The sequence below is a fragment of the Panthera leo genome, chromosome D1 (assembly GCF_018350215.1).
Source record: "Panthera leo isolate Ple1 chromosome D1, P.leo_Ple1_pat1.1, whole genome shotgun sequence".
NCBI lineage: Eukaryota > Metazoa > Chordata > Mammalia > Carnivora > Felidae > Panthera > Panthera leo.
The window spans coordinates 107,555,586-107,573,908 of NC_056688.1; the positions used below are offsets into that span (position 1 = coordinate 107,555,586).

General features: G+C 60.8%; 1 protein-coding gene across 2 annotated transcripts; it reads left to right on the top strand.

The window, feature by feature from the left end:
• Window positions 1-2,603: 2,603 nt before the first annotated feature.
• Window positions 2,604-17,773, top strand: SLC22A11 (solute carrier family 22 member 11). Of its 2 annotated transcripts, XM_042905137.1 has the most exons (10): window positions 2,604-3,005; window positions 4,390-4,493; window positions 8,104-8,258; window positions 8,359-8,527; window positions 9,505-9,628; window positions 10,533-10,648; window positions 13,573-13,787; window positions 14,744-14,852; window positions 15,856-16,062; window positions 17,342-17,773. In XM_042905137.1, exons 1-10 carry the CDS (start codon window positions 2,604-2,606, stop codon window positions 17,403-17,405), a joined length of 1,665 nt encoding a protein of 554 aa, XP_042761071.1. In that variant the 3' UTR covers window positions 17,406-17,773. The 2 variants fall into 2 exon arrangements, with proteins under 2 accessions (XP_042761071.1, XP_042761072.1); XM_042905138.1 differs by lacking the exons at window positions 13,573-13,787; window positions 14,744-14,852.
• Window positions 17,774-18,323: the final 550 nt, after the last annotated feature.

Sequence of the window (18,323 nt, forward strand, 5' to 3'; positions counted from 1 at the left end):
GGGGTGGGGGCGCCGAGGCAAGCATGTGTCAGGTGCCGGGAATACTGCAGTCCCGGGTGCGACCAGCAGGTGGCGGCGCAGCTGCACCAAGCCCAGCCCCCAGCAACCCCAGAAAAACAGAAAATACAAATCTAAAAATTCCTTGGCCTGGACGCAGACAGTCAGTTGGAGATTCCGGGAGCCTTCTGGCAAATCCGGGAGGTTTGACCTTCTGCTGTAAGCAAAGCCTAGGGGCGTCCAAGACAGGCAAAGGGCAGGGGAGAAGAGAACATTTTTGTAGCATATGGAAAAGGGAAATGGAGAGAGACGAGAATTCTCTCACAGATGCCTTGGGTTTCGGTGGCGATAGCGGTGGCGACCGACCTCTAGCCGCGCGATTCTCCAAGTGAGACGGGCTTCCCGAGCAGCTGAATCCCCTGGAGAGCTTTTTTTTTTTTTTTTTTAAATGTTTATTTATTTTTGAGACAGAGAGAGACAGAGCATGAACGGGGGTCAGAGAGAGAGGGAGACACAGAATCCGAAACAGGCTCCAGGCTCTAAGCTGTCAGCACAGAGCCCGACGCGGGGCTCGAACTCACGGACCGCGAGATCGTGACCTGAGCCGAAGTCGGTCGCTCAACCGACTGAGCCACCCAGGCGCCCCTGGAGAGCTTATTTTTATTTGCTTTTTATTTTTCGTCACGTTTATTTATTTTTTAGAGAGAAAGAGACAGAGCATGAACAGGGGAGGGGCAGAGAGAGAGGGAGACCCAGAATCCGAAGCAGGCTCCAGGCTCCGAGCTGTCAGCACAGAGCCCGACGCGGGGCTCGAACCCGCGAACCCGGGAGATCATCACCAGAGCCAGATCATAACCAACTGAGCCACCCAGGCGCCCCTGGGGGAGCTTAGTTTTAAATGCAAATTCCGGGGCCTCCCCTCACGGCAGGACCTGGGAAACTGCGTGTTTTAGCCAACGGGTCGGTTCTCTCTCCACCGCTCTCTACTTGCTATTTTAAAATTCATAATGAGCTCCTGCCCGGGGAGGCAGGGTACGGAGGCAGGCGGCCCTGGCCTGGAAATCCGGGCCCAGAAGCCCCGCTCCTCGGCCTCCTGGCTGGGTGCCAGAGCGGCCGGGTTGTCCAAGCCTTCTGGGGAGTTCGGGGCCCAGACACCTATCCCCGCCACACCCACATTTCTAGCACCCTCCCAGGCTTCCCTCCAGAACTGACTCAGCCGGTTGCCCTCACAGCCCCGGAGGTGACTTCTGGCTCCCTGGCTGGCCCTATTCTGATCCCAATCCTGAATTCCAGCCCTAAACTGGGAGTTGATGCACGACGAGGGGCTAGAGGCCACGTGGCAGCTGGCCAGGGCCACTGGAGAGCGCGCTTGGGCTTTGACCTCTGGTTCCCGTCCCCACTCTGCTGTGTGACCTGGGGCAAGCCGCCTGCCTTCTCTGAGCCTCGGTTTCCTCGTCCGGAGGAATTAGCACCAACTCTCGCCCGGGCTGCTATGAGGGGCGCGTGAGAGGGGTACCGACCGCAGGGTCTGCACGGAGCCAAGCACATAGCAGGTCCTCGGGGCCAGGAGCAGCTGCTACCAAGAGGCTCCGCCTAGGTGGGGTGCTGGGGAAGGGGGGGGGCCTCCGCCCCTCCTCACACCGAGCGGGCTCAGGGAGGTATGACTCCACTCACTTCCCCAGGCGGCAGGCCTGCTTAGCTCCAGGCTTCGAAGGGATGTCAGGGGATCGTAGCCGCCCTCTCCACCCTGGGGGAGCCTCCAGTCCAACAAAGGCAACCTGGAACTTTGAAATAGAAGCTTCCCAAAATAGTGGGTCTGCAAGCTGGTCTCCCCTGCTGCCTGGCGGGGAGGGGAGGCGGGTGGCAAGGAGGGAACGAGTGCCGGCTGGGGCCCTCCCACCAGCCTCCCTGCAGCCTCGGAGCCCAGGGAGGGAGGGCCCTGCCCAGTCCCCACCTCCGTGCTTTAGCCAAAGCGGCCTGAGATTGTCCCAGCACGGCTGCAAGTCAGGCCAACGGTTCCCTGATTTCAAGGGCCACATGTAGAGGAATCTGGAAGTTCGGATTTAGGAATGGGAGGAGGCCACCCGCAGAGAGCTGCAGAAGCCTTTCTCAGTGGCTAGACCTGACTTTCTGGCCCAGGAGCCCACGCTGAGATTAAACTTTAACCGTGGCAACAGCCCAGTTGGTATTTCCTCCACAACTGTCATTCAGTAACATCACCCCATGGCCTCATTTTTTTCCTTTTTTTTTTTTTTTTTCAAATATTTGCTTCATCCTTTTACTCTTGGTGCTGGAGCCGGAGAAACGACGTGCCTCGATGCCCCAGGCAGCCTGGGTACCGCGAGCTCTGTCCCTGGTGCCCAGACTGGTGGGCAGTCATTCCTGGAAACCGAGTCAGGAGGACTTTCTTCAAAGCATCCGGGGCATCTCAGGACTGACTTGGCCGGGTTGCCGGCCTGCTGTCCCTGTCCCGCTGCAGGCCGGCCAGGGCAGAAGGCGCGATGACCCAGGGTTCCCACACTTGCTAGCGGTTCCCGACGGCAGCGGATCACTCCTTGGCTCCCTGGCCCCTTCCGTACCCGCCGTGGCCACCCGCAGCTCCGTCCATGGCGTTCACCGAGCTCCTGGACCGAGCGGGGGGCGTGGGCCTCTTCCAGGCCCTGCAGGTTTTCACTCTCTTCCTTCCCTCCGTCTTGGTGCCCTCCCACATGCTCATTGAGAACTTCTCGGCCGCCGTGCCCAGCCACCGCTGCTGGGTGCCCCTCCTGGACAACAGCACCGCCCAGGCCGGTGTCCCCGGGGCCCTGGGCCCCAAGGACCTCCTGACCGTCTCCATCCCCCCGGGCCCCAACCACGAGCCCCACCGGTGTCGCCGCTTCCGCCAACCCCAGTGGCAGCTCCTGGACCCCAACGGCACGGCCACCAACTGGAGCGAGGCCGCCACGGAGCCGTGCGTGGACGGCTGGGTCTACGACCGCAGCACCTTCACCTCCACCTTCGTGTCAGAGGTATGGGCCTCCCGCCGACGACCTGGCCTCCCCAGGGGCCAGCGATGGCCACCCCCCCATGCCTGGAAGGATCGTACGGCTTCCATCAGCACTGTTAAATTAGATGCTACTCCCTCAACACATTTTGACTCACTGCTTACGACGGGGAAGTGAGCGGAGTCAGGCCTCCCCGACCCCCTGATCTGGATAAACAGGGAGGTTCGGAGGAGCTTACGTTCCGCGGGCAGATTCAGAATCGGTCAACGTTTATTTATTTACTTATGTATTTATTTGTTTATTTGTAAGCTTGTTTATTTGTTTGAGAGAGACAGATGCAGAGTGAGTCGGGGAGAGGGAGAGGGAGAGAGCAAATCCCAAGCGGCCCAGAGCCCGATGTGGGGCTGAAACGCATGAACCATGAGATCGTGACCTGAGCCGAAACCAAGAGTTGGACACTTGACCAACTGAGCCACCCAGGCGCCCCGGACGGGTCTATATTTAAACTAGTGCTGGCAGGAGATCAAACTCCTTTAAGTGGCAGGCATCATTCCGTGTGCTTTCCCTTCGTGTCACTACGATCTCCCAGGGGGGGTCTCTTACTGTCGTCTGCATCTAACAAGTACATCCAAGCAGAAGCACAGGGAGGTTAAGTAACTTGCCCAGGACACACAGCTCAAGGGCACTGGAACCTGACTCACCCCAGGCGGGCAGGAGCTAGAAGCCGGGTCTTCGGCATGTCCTGTCCTGCCTCTGCAAAGGAGAAAAGCAGCTCGGAGGGAGAGGCAGGTGGGGAAGGCCTCTCCGGAGACGAGGCCCGGATTAGGCGACAAGGAATCAAGTGACTGGAAGGTGGGGCGAGAGCCCAGTTGGGACAGAGGTCTGAGTAGGAGCGGGTCTGGGGTGTCGCAGGAGCGGCACGGGCCCCAGCGTGTCTGGGCAGAAAGGGTCAGGGGCTGGGCCACCGTGTGGGGAAGGTCAGTGAGGAGCAAAGGAAAGTCACTGGAGGCTTTGGGGCAGGGAAATGAGGGGATCCGCTTTGCGTTTTCTAGAGATGCCTTCGCATCTAGAGAAGCACCCCCCCCCCCCCTTCCCCGCGGCTCACCCAGCCAGCGATCAGCAGAGTTAGAAGCCCAGCCTGTGGTTCAGCCACCGCCCACCGCCGCCATCCACTCAGGGTGGCCGGTCACACATGTGCCACTCAGCTAGCTGGGAGTACAGAACCAAGGCCCCCGCCAGTACACCCCTGCCACCTCTGTCACCTGGCCCTAGGAATCTGGGGCCCCCCAAAACCCAGGCTGACCAGGTGCTCCCGGCTGGGAGCTCCCGACCTGGACCTCCCTCTGCCACCCAGGCCCTCCTATTCCACGTGCCCTGAGCCAAGCTGCTGTCCCTCTTTCTCTTCCAGTGGGACCTAGTGTGTGACCACAAGGGCCTGAAGCCCATCGGCCAATCCCTCTACATGACCGGGTTGCTGATAGGGTCCTTCTGCTGGGGCCTCCTCTCCAACCGGTGAGTATCATCTGTCCTCCTGGCTCCTCCTCAACAGAATGAGCACTGTGGGGACAGATGTACAAAAATGGCCATGAATGTCCACGTTCCTGGAGAGACGGGGCTCCCTTGGTCTGGCCGGGGGTCTAGAGGTGAGTTCCAGGTCCCCAAGGAGCAGTGACGGCCAAGGACCCAGGTCCCCAGGGGGCAGTGACAGCCAAGAACCCAGGTCCCCAAGGGGCAGCGACAGCCAAGGGGCAGTGATGGCCAAGAACCCAGGTCCCCAAGGGGCAGCGACAGCCAAGGGGCAGTGACGGCCAAGGACCCAGGTCCCCAAGGGGCAGCAACAGCCAAGGGGCAGTGACGGCCAAGGACCCAGGTCCCCAGGGGGCAGTGACGGCCAAGAACCCAGGTCCCCAAGGGGCAGTGACAGCCAAGGGGCAGTGACGGCCAAGAACCCAGGTCCCCAAGGGCCAGCAACAGCCAAGGGGCAGTGACAGCCAAGAACCCAGGTCCCCAAGGGGCAGCGACAGCCAAGGGGCAGTGATGGCCAAGAACCCAGGTCCCCAAGGGGCAGCGACAGCCAAGGGGCAGTGACGACCAAGGACCCAGGTCCCCAAGGGGCAGCAACAGCCAAGGGGCAGCGACGGCCAAGGACCCAGGTCCCCAGGGGGCAGTGACGGCCAAGAACCCAGGTCCCCAAGGGGCAGCGACAGCCAAGGGGCAGTGACGGCCAAGGACCCAGGTCCCCAAGGGGCAGCGACAGCCAAGGGGCAGTGACGGCCAAGGACCCAGGTCCCCAAGGGGCAGTGACAGCCAAGAACCCAGGTCCCCAAGGAGCAGCGACGGCCAAGGACCCCACGCTGGATGAAGCTGTGCTCTGGGAGATTCCCTTGGACGCCACGCTCTCTCCTTTGGCAATTACGCCAAACTTCCTGAGCACCTACTGTGTGACGGGTGCTGTGCAGTCCCTGCCCTCAGGGAGCCCAGAGGCTTCTCAGGAGAAACAGACCCCTTGTGACTCCGAGTACGTGGCATGCCGTGAAATAGAAATCCGCCTCCCCCTCCTCCTGCCCTTCCTCCCCTGTCCCCCCATCACCCTCCTTCTGAGATGGCGCCCCAGGACCTAGCCCCGCACCTTCTCTTGTCCAGCCACACCCCCCCGCTACTTGAGACGCTGCGCCAGGGTCTGCGGTGTCTGCATTGCCCCCACTCAGCTTGTAAACCCCACTGCCTGCTCTGAGTTTCCATGAGGGAGAGGCTCACATTTGCCACGGCCAGAGCTGAGCTGCTGCTGACCGTCTCGCCGCCCCCCGCCCCCACCCCTGCGCACCAGACTCCACCCTGGAAAAGAGCCCCCAGCCCGGGGCCCACACCCAACCTTAAAAGCCACCCTGTTCTCCTTCCCCCAGGCCCGGCCACACACTGCCCCCAGCCCCTGCCTCTCCTCCTTGAAAGTCCCCTTGCCCCGCCCACCCGCCTCTCTTGCCCCAGGCAGGTCCCGGCCTCCTCCAGGGTCTCTGGCCTCCACTCAAGAGTGTCTTTGCAAAACCCTGTATGTGGATCTGGTTGATCCCAGCCTGAAGTCCCCCAGGGCCACTGCACCGAAGATGGCTCCTAACCCCCCCCTTCCCCACCCACCCCTGCTTGGCACTTGGCTTCTCCCCCCCGACAGCCGTGCCAGCCCCTCCGGAGCACCCGCGGCACCCTGGCTGCAGAGCTCCAAGGTGGCCGTGCCTCGCCCAGAAGATTCTCCCCACAGTTGCTTCTCCGTGCCCGGCATGCTTTGACCCCAGCCTGCCTCCCCAGAGAGGCCTCCCGGCTCTCCCGCCTCAGGCCCCGTGGGCCCCACGGCTGCACCTTCCTTCTCAAACACCACACCTACTCTGCCAGCATCTGCTTGCTCGTTTGCTGTGCGCGTCCCCACAACAGGTGTCTCCGAGAAGGCAGGGGCTTTCTTGCTGTGTCCCCAGCATCCAGCGTGTGCTCAGTCATTATTTTGTGAATGAACGAACGACTCACTCCCCTGACCACGCAGGCTACGGGGTCTGACCACTGGGTTCCAACCCCCACCTGTCCTTCCCGAGCTTCCTAGAAGGCAGATTGGTGGCTCTTCCGTGCCTCAGTTTCCTCCTGTGCGTGGGGACCCGGCCCTATGCATGGGGTTGTTGTGATAATAAAGTGAGTTACTCACACGCAGAGCTCGGGCCCGGGCCTGGCACGGGGTCAGCGCTCCGTGCTGGGGTTCTGCTACCGTCGTTACCTGTGGGCCTTGTGCTGCGCTGCACGCGAGGGACGTGGTCCAAATGGCACTTCAGGGGACCCGCTGCCGTGCAGCTATGGCTCAGTCCCCGGGGGCTGTCCACACAGGGAGCCAAATCGCAGTCGGTCTGCAGGTGACCCAGCGAGCCTGGGCCCAGGGCCGGGTGTCGGCATCCAGACCTCGCCCCGGGTCTGGGTCGAAACGGGCCGGTTCCTGGGGACCCCGCTCGGATAGGCAGGGCCCAGCTTTGCGCGCATCTCTCCCGTCACACTGCCACACGCTTTAGCTAAATGCAGGCAGAGGTTTCGGGCTAAGCTGGCCTCGGGGCGGTAGGTGTGGGGCGCTCTGGTCCCCTTGCACAGACTGGCCGGGAGCTGGCCGCCTTGCCCCAGGCCACATGCGCTCAGCCTCCCGGCCGCACCGCCCCCTTGCTCGGTGTCTTGATTTTCAGAACTCCGTGAGGCGGTCCTCCTGCGTACCCCCGTTTTACACATGGGGGGACTGCAGCTCGAAGACGTGGAGTCTTGTGCCCAAGGCCACCCAGGAAGGGCAGAGCTGGACTCGGACGCAGGCTTCTGAGGTCAAAGCCCATTTTTTACAAGTTTTTATCTAAGTTCCAATGTGTCCACGTGCATCGTCGTGCGTGTAATTTCAGGTGCACAACGTAGTGATTCAATCGAGGCCTGTTCTCTCTTTTTTTTTTTTTTAAGTGCATTTATTTATTTTGAGAGAGAGAAGGCACGAGTGGGGGAGGGCCAGAGAGAGAGGGAGAGAGAGATGTGGGGCTCAAACTCGCAAACCGCGAGGTCATGACCCGAGCCGGACTTGGACACTTAACCGACGGAGCCTCCCAGCGGCTCCAGCCAAAGCGCATCCTTGACCGTGAAGTTATGCTGCCCCCTGAGAGCAAGGCGTTTGCCTTTTTTTTTTTTTTTTTTTTTTTAATGTGTATTTATTTTTGAGAGAGGAGAGAGGGAGAGTGTATGAGCAGGGGAGGGACGGGCCGGAGGGGGGGTGTGGGGGGAGGGGTGCGGAGAATCCCAAGCAGGCTCCGCGCTGACAGCGCAGGGTGGGGGCTCAATCTCACGCTTCGTGAGATCATGACTTGGGCCGAAATCAACACTCCGGACGCTTAACCAACTAAGCCGCCCAGGAGCCCCAAGGCGTCTGCCATTTTTGTAACAAGCACCCCGCGCCCCCCCCCCCCCCGCCCCCCAGCATGCCCCTGGGAGATCCGGGAAGGAGACAGAGATGCCCCAGCAGGTGCCCCTGCCTTCTTGAACCCTCTGTTACCTTGAGGCACTGGCCCCTATGCCCGAACCCCCAGGGGCCCCCTCCAGGCCCCCACCGTGCTTGTCTCCCGACCAGCTTTGGGCGGAAATGGATACTGAACTTGTGCTGCCTACAAGTGGCCTTGGCCAACATCGGCATGATCTTCGTTTCCCATTTCTTCATCTACTGTGGCCTCCGGGTTCTGGGCGCCTTTGCAATCTCCGGCATCATCCTGACCTCGGGGATGCTTCGTGAGTCCCCGCCTTGGCCTGCTCCCACGGGGGTGCGGTGGGGTGGGGGTGCGGTGGGGAGGGGGGGCCCTTACCTGCGGACGCCTGCGTCACCTTTCAGTGGTGGAGTGGACCACGACCCGCAGGAGGGCCGTCACCATGACAATCCTGGGATGCATCTATAGCCTGGGCCAGATGGCCCTGGGGGCCCTGGCCTTCACCCTGCGGGACTGGCGCGCCCTCCAGCTGGCCGTGTCGACGCCCTTCTTTGCCATCTTCCTGATATGCTGGTCAGTACGGCGTGGGGCCTTTTCCCTTCGGGGGAACATCACTAACCAGGAGGGAGACTTGGAGTTCCAGGGTGCCCCTCGCCCCTGCCACTCTGGCTGGCCCAAGACCCCAAGATGCCGAGAGCCACGAAGGGCAGCCGTGCGTGCAGAGCCCTTGCTGAGGGAGACTTCTTGGGGGTTCGGAGTTCAGGGTGGGCGTTTTAGCCAGAGGTCTGAGGCTCCCGTCCGGACTGCTGGCCCCCGGCCCCTCCCCGTCCTTGGCACCCACCGGCCCCGCCCCCTGCAGCCTTCACATCGCTTGCCAGGCCCGTGGGCTCTGAGTCGGCGAGGACTGACAGCGGATACGAAAAGAGATCACCCTCGCTATTATTTTGGGTGTTGCGAAACTCCCTGGGGTCTGGAAAGAGTTGTTTGGGTGAGGGCTGAGGGAGGAGACACAGGGAGGCAGATACAAGTTCATGGCGCCTGGAGTTCTCTCGCCTCTGCGAACCGGAGTTGGGTAGACCTGGGCCCAGGGGAGTCTACCGTGGGGTAGGGAGAGTCAGAAGGACTCATTCATTCATTCTCAACTATTCGCTGCCCCCCGTGCCAGACGTGGTTTCAGGTTTGATGTGACACGTCAGCAAATCAAACAGACCAAACGCCACTGACCACACGGAGGTTTGATGTTACAATTACCACCATCTTCAGATGAGGGACTGAGGCTCAGAGAGGTTCAGTGACTCACCCGAGGCCGTGCGGCCCAGTGAGTAGCAGAGGCAGGATCTGAACCCAGGCAGGCTGGCTCTTTTCACCACAATGCCACACTGCCTCCGGAAATTCTTAGCTTCCCTGCAAACAGGGACGAGGCCCTCCGGGCTGGGAAAAGTCCAGTCCTTTTCATCCGGGAGCCACTTCTCCCTGCCCCCTGCCCTGAGGCCGGGAAGAAGCAGAAGGAAGGAGGCAGAGGCCCAGACAAGCATCTGTTTCCTTAACAGGTGGCTTCCAGAGTCTGCCCGATGGTTGATTATCACGGGCAAACCAGAACAAGGGCTGCAGGAGCTCCACAAGGTGGCCAAGATAAATGGCCACAAGGAAGCCACAAAGTCACTAACCATAGAGGTGAGATGCTACTGTTGGTGACCCCAGAGTGTGGGACATGACCGGGAGAGGACGGCCACCGATGTCTTTGGACCAGCTTCAAACTAGCCACGCCACCGCCACCCCCATCGACACCACGGGTTCCCGCAGCCACAGCTCCACGAGACGCCAACATCCACCTCGCCACGATGACTGTCACCTTGCCCATCTCTGTCACCACCACATCATTCCCACTGTCACCACCCGCTCTGCCATCACCATCACCAACACCACCGCCAATGACAGCAATATGAGGGGCGACCCACCCACCCCGCTTGTCCGCCACTTGAATCCACATACGTGACATAGTCACTGCGCAGGGCTTCTCAGGGTGTTTGGGGACAGCTGGCTGTGCTTATCTGAAGGCAATTGTTTCAAGGAAGCAGGTGTGGGAGGGGTGCAGCCAGAAACCAGAAAACACAGCCTGGGGCTGTGGGGAGGGGCGTGGGAGGATCAGGGAAGGCTTCCAGGAGGAGGTGACTGACCAGGACTGAGCTGAGCACAGGGCAGGCAGGGCCCAGAAGGTCAGGAAGGGTCTGGATGGGCAGTTGGGTGCGGTCGGGAGCCAGTGTGGCCCGAGTAGGCGTGCCCTGACACCAGCCACGAGGAACAAGGGGGGTGGGTGGGGCCAGAGGGCCAGAGCTGGGACACAAGACTGGCTCCTTGGCTCAGAGTAAGATGGGCCAGGTCTGCAGATGGGAGCTCGGCCAGGGGGCCAGAGAGAGAGAGACCTTTCTGCCTCCATCGCAGCCCCCACCCCGAGGCTCTCCAGAAGCCTAGGCCAGGCCCCTCCCATCACTCTGTTGTGGTCACGGGTCACAGTGCCCTGGCGTGGGGGCGGGGCCGACACCCCGCACTCACGGTATCCGGTGCTCCCCGTGCGTAGGTACTGATGACCAGCATGGAGGAAGAGATGGCCTCTGCGAAGGGCCACAGGTCGGTGCTGGAACTGTTTCTCGTGCCCATGCTCCGCTGGCGGACCTGCATCATGTCCCTGGTGTGGTATGCCACCAGGCGCGTCCCTCGCAGACACAGGGCTGGGGGTGGGTGGGAGGGGGTGGTGCCTGTGGAGGCCGGGGGTGGGGGGTGGTGGGGGTGGGGTAGGGGCCGGTGACACAGTTCACCCAAGGCAGAACAGAAGAGATAGAAGTTTCTTGAATACATGGCAAGGTAGCAGTGGGCAGGACGGCAAAGGGGAGACTGTCCGCCAAGGAGGCAGGGGTGGGGGGGGGTGTCGTTGGCGGGGGGGGGGGGGGTGGAGAAGAAGGGGAGGAAGTAGGGGAACATACGGAATTTTCCTTCTTCGCTACCTGTGTCTGGTAGTAAGTGGCTGATTGGTCAGCTGGGGTTGATGGATATTTGGAGGTGGGTCGTCTAATGGGCCTGTTTACCTTCAACCTGGCCGTGCGGCCGGCCGGCCGTGGGTCCTTCTACCTTGCTCGGGTTTCCTTTGCTCCAGTTTGTTGCCTAAAAGGGCCTCTGCAGTGTCCAGGGAGAAACGGCTCCCACAGACCTCAGGAGGCCCGGTTCTGGCCGGGACAGGCAGTTCCCCAGAGGGCAGGCCCTGGGGAGAGGATATGGGAGCTCAAGCCAGCTATAGGGCAGGACCAGGGGAGGACTAAGCCCAGGCTAGAGGCAGAGCCCGTGTCCCCCGAGCTGCAGGACCAGCGATGGCTGGGGGGGGCCACGCTCCTCAAGGGCTGACCAGCGGCTGGCCACCCACTTACTTCAAGTTCATTTATACCCCCACTTTACAGATGGAAAAGCAGGGCCCGGAAGGGGCAGGGAACTTGCCCAAGAGGCCAGAGCAGACATCTGAACCTTGGCTGAGCTACCTCCTTGCCCCCTGTCGCCCGCCAGGCCCCACACTGAGCACGGACTCCCCAGCAGGCCCTGTCTTGGTGCCCAAGGGCACCCTGGGACCAGGAGAAGGCCCCTGAATAAGACAAATTCAGTTCAAGGGACTTGCAGAGAGCATACTAAGAAGTGAGGGTCAGGTTTGATGGAGACTTGATCTTGAAATAAAACTAAAGATCAGGGGGGCGCCCGGGTGGCTCAGTCGGTTAAGCATCCGACTTCAGTTCAGGTCACGATCTCGCGGTTCGTGAGTTCAAGCCCGCATCAGGCTCTGTGCTGAGTTCAAGCCCCGCATCAGGCTCTGTGCTGACAGCTCAGAGCCTGGAGCCTGCTTCGGATTCTGTGTCTCCCTCTCTCTCTGCCCCTCCGCTGTTCACGCTCTGTCTCTGTCTCTCTCAAAGATAAACATTTAAAAAAACTAAACATTAAGAAAACCCCTAAAGATTAGGAAAACATTTATTTTATGCTCTATTTAACCACATATGGGTTCTCATGGCAAATAGTTGCTACATCTTAGAACAGAGATTGAATTTTTTTTTTTCTGGCTTAAGTTTTTTTTTTTTTTTCTGACAAATTAGAAGGAGGGCCGGGTGGTGGGGTGGTGCCCGGAAGGTCCAGGGCCATTCTTTCGAAACCTTCAAGGCTTCCTCAGTTCTCCCAGGGGCTGGCTTGGCTTGCTTTGTTATTCAAATCACGGGCTGGGAAGCCGCCGCCATCCCGGTGGGTTTCTCGACTTCCCCTGTCCCCTGTTACCTACCTACTGGCTCTAGATCCCCAGTGTCTGCTACTTTGAGCCAGAGCTGAGCCCCTCCCCCACTTAGCTGTCCCTAGGGGACCACAGCTTCTGTCTGCAGCTGGGGGCTCGGGGCGCAGTGCTGGGATGAGTGTCCCTGAGTCCCTGAGGCAGTGATGGGGACAGATTTGCAAAGTGATGGAGAACAATTTCATATTGTGGCCACCTGTGGATCCAAACTCAACATCCAAACTTCAGAAATCCAGCTACTGTAAGTTTAGCTACTGAGGAACCTGTGCAGGGGGGTCCCTCCCGTGTCCACCCCCACCCGGAAGGCCTGGGATGGACCTCAGTGAGCAGGAAGCCCTTGGGAGAGAGGGCTCTTGGGATCCCTTCCTGTGGACTGCTAAGGGGAGGGAAAGGAGCAGAGAAGGGGAGAAGGGAGGGGAGGAGGAAGGGGAGGGGAGGGGTGAGGTGTGAGGGGAGGAGAGGAATGGGAGAAAAGGGGAGGGGAGGGGGAAAAGGAGGGGAGGAGGTGGGAGGGGAGTGAAGGGGAGGAGAGGGGAGGTGGGGGTGGGAGGGGAGGGCAGGGAGAGGGGTGGGGAAGAGGTAGAGGTGGGAATGGGAAGGGAGGAGGGGTGGGGGAGGGGACGGGAGGGGGGGAAGAAAGCGAATGGGGCAAGGATGCTGTCACTGTGGGACAGTCGCAGAAAGGCCCCGGCAAACCCACGGAGGACTCAGGAGCTGGGGTGGCCCCTCTGGCTTGTGTCATGGGGTGCTCTCCACACCTGAGGGACAGCACCCCCAGAGGCTGGGAAAATACGACCTTCCGCCCTGAAAGAGGGACAACCCAGCCCATCTCTTTCCACTATTTCTCCCACCTTTCAGAGCTAAAGAAACCGGCGTCCAGAAAAGGGCCAGAAAGGGCCAGGTCGTGATTCTAGGGCGTGCTGGGGAAACAAAGCCAGAGAGGGCTAGCGCCAGAACTGAGGCTCAACCCCCCAGAGCCCAGTCAGCCCGGGGGGGGGGGGGGGGGGGGGGGGGGGGGAGGGTTCCGTTCTCCCGCTGGCCTGCGAAGTGAGGCCCAGCCCACTGTGGCCAAGACCTAAGGTGAAATGGAGGAGGCCTGCCCTTTCTCTCCCTCCTGGGACAGGCTGGCTCTAGAGAGACTTGCCCTGCATCTGACAGACAGGCTTTTGGGGCTCTGGTAGTGACCCGCCCCGGCTCCCCTCCGGGCTGGCTGAGCCCTCTGGGGACGGCCCAGGTGTGAGGTGACACCGTATGGGTGCCCTTTCCTCTGCGGGGCAAGGACCCGACTTCAGCCTTTTTCCTGCAGCTTCTCCCAAGTGACATCCTACTACGGGCTGGTCCTTGACCTGCAAAACCTGGGGAATGACATCTTCCTCCTCCAGCTTCTCTTTGGAGGCGTGGACCTACTGGCCCGGTCCATCACCGCCTTCTTGCTCAGTTTCTTGGGCCGCCGCACAACCTTGGCCAGCTTCCAGGCTATGTCTGGCCTCTCCATACTGGTCAACAAACTGGTCCCACAAGGTGAGGCCAAGGCAGCTTGGAGGAGGGGCGGCCCGAGTGGGCTGAGTGGCCTACAGCTTGGGCCACTGGCTTCCCTGGCCGTGCCCACTGTGCTCACCCCCTGGGTCCTTCCCCTCCCCGGGCCCAAGAACCTGGCGCCCCCATCCAACCCCCCCCATCGGCCGCCCACCCATTCCCCCCGAGGCAACTGAGATTCGGAGACATGAAGCCAGGAGCCGGAGGTCACTCAGCTAGCAAGTGACGGACCAGACTTCAGACCAGAGGCTGGGGCTGAGGTGGGAGGAGGGGGAGGCCGTGAGAAGCTTTAGGTTGCTGGAAGGGAGGCAGGAACCCCACGTCTGGTGCACCCTGGGGTTTTTCTTCTCCCTTGTTAAAGAAGCCAGAGGCATTTGTGTGCAGAGTGTTGGAGGGCCCTTGTCTTACTCTTTTCTTGCTGAATGAGGCTCTAATGCCCTGAAAAAGCCTCTCAAGTCTCCTCTTATGGCTCCAGGCAGGGAGGCTGGTGGAGGGGCAGGGACAGGCAGTGGCGGCAAAGCCAGGAGGGAGGCAGAGGGGCTGAGTTGGGGCGGACCGTCTGCCAGGAGCCCAAACAAGCAGCAAGAGGCAGCTCAGGGAGAGAACTTGCAAAAGGCCAGTGCAGGACGGGTTATGCGACTCTGCGTTACAAATGTGGGCGGGAAAGCTGAGGCCCAGCCCCTCGGCTTCCCGCGGCTAGGGCTCCCGGGAAAGCCAGAGTACCCACGGGGGGCGCTGAGAGCCCTCCCGAGCCACCCCAGGTTGGCCCACCCCAGGCCTGGCTGGGCTCAGGCCCCGCCCCACCCACCATCCTGCCCACACCCCCCATGGGCACCTGGGTGCAGTCAAGGAAGCCTTGCGGGAGAACCCAGCCCCTCCTCTCCAGGCTGACCGGGCACCCCCTCGGGCAGACCCCACTGTCACCCTTTTCCTCTGCCCAGATTGGCAGACCCTGCGCATGGTCTTTGCCGTGCTGGGAAAGGGATGTTTTGGCGTCGTCTTTTCCTGTGTCTCTGTCTACAAGTCTGAACTCTACCCGACTGCACTGCGGTAGGCTGGGCCGCGGGCTGTGCCCCGGAGGCCGGGGAGGGGGCCGGCCCCGGGTGTGCCAGAAGGGGACGTCCCTGGGGAGGCCAGCGGGGAGGGCAAAGAGGGGGCTGGGCTTCCGGGAACACACAGCAGAGGGTGAGGAGGCCCCTGGCCCCAGCTTCCTTCCTTCCCCCAAAGGCTCATCCTCAGCCGGGGCTCCCAGAACAGCATTTCCCCAGAGTCTCCACTGGGAAGGCCCTGGTGCCATGGGGCCCTCAGTGATCAGAAACTGTTTTGAACCCCAGAACCTTCTGTTCGGGTGAAATCTTATAAGAACCCTCAGCGAGACCAAGAGCTGCCCTACTGAAGTGCCCTCCGTCCCCCCACTTGCTTCCCACTGTCCCCTCCCTGCCCCAAGAGAGCCCCGAGTCACCTTGCAACAACCCAAGGGCACCACGGGCCACAGATGGAAAACCAGTGGTGTAGAGTTAAACTATCCCCTCATCGGGCGGTTGGGTAAACTGAGGCTCAAGGACCTGCTCGCGGAAGGGTGAGATTGGACCCAGCGCCCTAGAGCCCTAGCCCAGGGCTCTTTCCCTCATCATGGTGCTCACGCACCCTCAGCCCCTCACTTCTCCCCCGCCTTCCACTCGTGGCGTGGACCCTCGTGTGTTGATTTTGTTGACGTTACGTAGAAAGCCTGAGCTGAGAGCTCAGGGGCCTAGCAGGAGGCCTGAGGCAAGCCCCCCCGCTTACCGAGGACCAGGAGAAATGGGGTGGGCCCTGAGCATCCATGAAAGACCCTGGTTGTTCTCAGGAAGCAGAGACCCCGCTCTGGATGGGAAAATCCACGTGGGTTCCACGGAGAAGGTGGTGCAGGGAGAGACCTTGTGGTTGTGCGGCTCCCTTATCCCAGCTTTCCCTCCCCTGGCCCAGCCAGATGCTACCACCCACCCCACCCCACAAAGCCCCCTGCTCGAGAGTGGCGGCGGCCACAAGGGTCTGGGCCCCTCTCCACCCACAGGATGACAGCAGATGGCTTCCTGCAGTCGGTAAGTCATCTGGGGTCTGTGATAGACCCCCTGATCAGGATGACTCAGCACAGCCTGCCCCTGCTGGTCCCCGTGGTCTACAGCGCTCTCCCCATCACCTCCGGCCTCCTTCTCCTGCTCTTCCTCCCGGAGACCCAGGGATTTCCACTTCCCGACACCATCCAGGACCTGGAGAACCAGTGAGTGACCCCCCCTGCCTTCCCCCGCCCCGGCCGGGCTGCCAGGATGTCGCCGGGCAGGGCTGCGGATGTGGGGACAGGCTCCCCTCAGCCCCGGGAGGGGACAGCCCAAGGGGGCAGGGAGACGTGCTGGACGAGGAGGGCAGGAGACGGGCTGTGGGCTCGTCAGCGAGAGGGCACCTGCGTGCTGCGTGCTGACCGCGTGCCCGGTGCCTCGGGCACGCGACCCGGGCGCCTCAAGGCTTGCGTCTGAAACCGCGTCACCATTACGACCACCACGCTGCCAGGAAGAGACGATTTCCAACCCTGTTTACCGGAGGCTCGGAGAGACGCAGGGGCTGATTCAGGGTCTCACAGGTAGAAAGCGATCGTCCCTGTCCCTTCGGCAGGAAAACGGAATGATTACGAGCCTGACCCGCAGCCAGGCTGCCTGGGACTGAATCCCTACCCCCCCAGGCGCTCACTCACCTCTCTTACCGAACTCGCTCACGAGGACCAGGACGGAGCCGGCCCTGACCGCGCTCCCGAAATCTTCCGCTAGGAACTCTAGGCCCAGGCAGATGAACAGGCCGTTTCTCTCCGACCCTCTGGGAAGAGATCATGCTATTCTCACGTCGTCCTTGGAGGGAACAGAAGTGAGGAAACGTTCCTCTGGTTTATTTCATGGCCAGAATCACTACGCTCTGCTTCCTCATTTGTAAAATGGGCGTTAAGGAAACAAAACAAAACCCAGCCAAGCTCAAAGAGAGGTCTTGAAGTTGAAGCGATTATATTCAAGCGCGGAGAACAGCGCCTGGCCCGCAGCACAGGCCCACCGGGAGTGTGGCTGCTGTGTCCTGGGTGAGGGTGGTCCTGGGGAGCCCACAGGCTGAGCCGGAACCAAGGTCATGCTAATAATAGTAATAATAACCGCTGGTGCTTCGGGGTTTTAATATAGCATCTTACTGTTTCAATATAGCATCTCATTTAATCCAAACAACAACCCCACAAGCTACTGTTATGTTCAGTTTCACTGCCAAGCGAATGAAGATACAGAGGGGCCATGTAACTCGCCTAAGGACACTCAGCCAAGAAGCAGGGAAGCCGGGACTTAACTTACTCTTTCACTTTTGGGGGGACCTACTGTGTTTCGGGCACTGTCTTCCGCATGGGGAACACGGCGGAAAAGAAAACCGCGATCTCATAGAGCTTACGTGCTCGTGAGACTTGACCCCCAGCCCTGCCCTCCAAGCTCCCCAGCCATGTCACCACACACCACTCTGTCTTTTGATTATCCTAGGAAATCGGCAGCGGCCACGGGCAACCGGCGAGAGGTGGTCGTTACAGAAAGTACCTCGTTCTAGAAATTCTGCCTGCGTGGAGCCCCTTTGGCCAAAGATCCCCACGGAGGGAACCGCCTCCTCTCCAACTGAGGGTGGAAGAAATCGGAAGAACCTTGAGAGTTAGGCGGGGCCGGGGCTGGGCGGCTGGGCGCTGAAGCCGAAGGCTGCTTTCTCCCCTCACTTCTGTTCTCCCCCCACCTCAACCCTGCAGAGCCGAGTCCGGCTGGCTGATCGAGTCCACACCACTAACAAGAGGGGTCCTTTCTCCTCCCCGCTAGGCTCCCGTCTCCACACCTTCACTCAGAACTCCTGACACTTCACTGACCCGGGCGCCACAGTTTTCTCACCTCCAGGCTACCAGAGTGGATCACAGGGCAGAAAGGGAAGGGTCTAGACAGACCTAGGTTCCAATCTCTCCCCCATCCTCTGCAGAGTCCTCATCTGTAAAATGGAAACAATCATGAAACCTTCCTCCACGGGGCAGGGGGTGGTGGGGACAGGGTTAACAGATCTTAGCACGGCTGAGAGTCCGACAAATAGCACCTGCTAACGGGCCTGCCGGGTACAGGTGTTCAGGTTGTGCACCGCCCAAGGCACCAGCTGAGGAGGCATGTGGGGGCTGAAATCCAGCCTGGGCTCCGCTGGCGCAGAAAGGAGTTGTTTTCATCCCCTGTGGGAGGAAGGCTTTGCAGCACCAAGAAGGCAGAGTGACCCCTGGTTCCCGGGGGAGGATGTGATCGGCTTGTCTGAGGAATCCCACCCATTGACAGGGCACTGATGCCCCCTGCTCAGGAATAATAGCAACGGCACCTGGTTGCTGGCTGAAAAGTGTTTTTTGCTACGGGACCCTATCCGCGGGAGCAGGAGGGACGGGACTTGGAGTTCGGCCACTCGAGACCCTCCTGGATTCCCTACCTGTCAAGGCAGCACATAATACCA

Excerpts from the sequence above, each read along its gene's own strand:
- SLC22A11 (XM_042905137.1), top strand. The coding sequence starts at position 2,604 with ATGGCGTTCACCGAGCTCCTGGACCGAGCGGGGGGCGTGGGCCTCTTC. Across the intron at positions 9,629-10,532 it reads CAAAGTCACTAACCATAGAG|GTACTGATGACCAGCATGGA; the intron begins GTGAGATGCTAC and ends CCCCGTGCGTAG. Across the intron at positions 13,788-14,743 it reads CAACAAACTGGTCCCACAAG|ATTGGCAGACCCTGCGCATG; the intron begins GTGAGGCCAAGG and ends TCCTCTGCCCAG.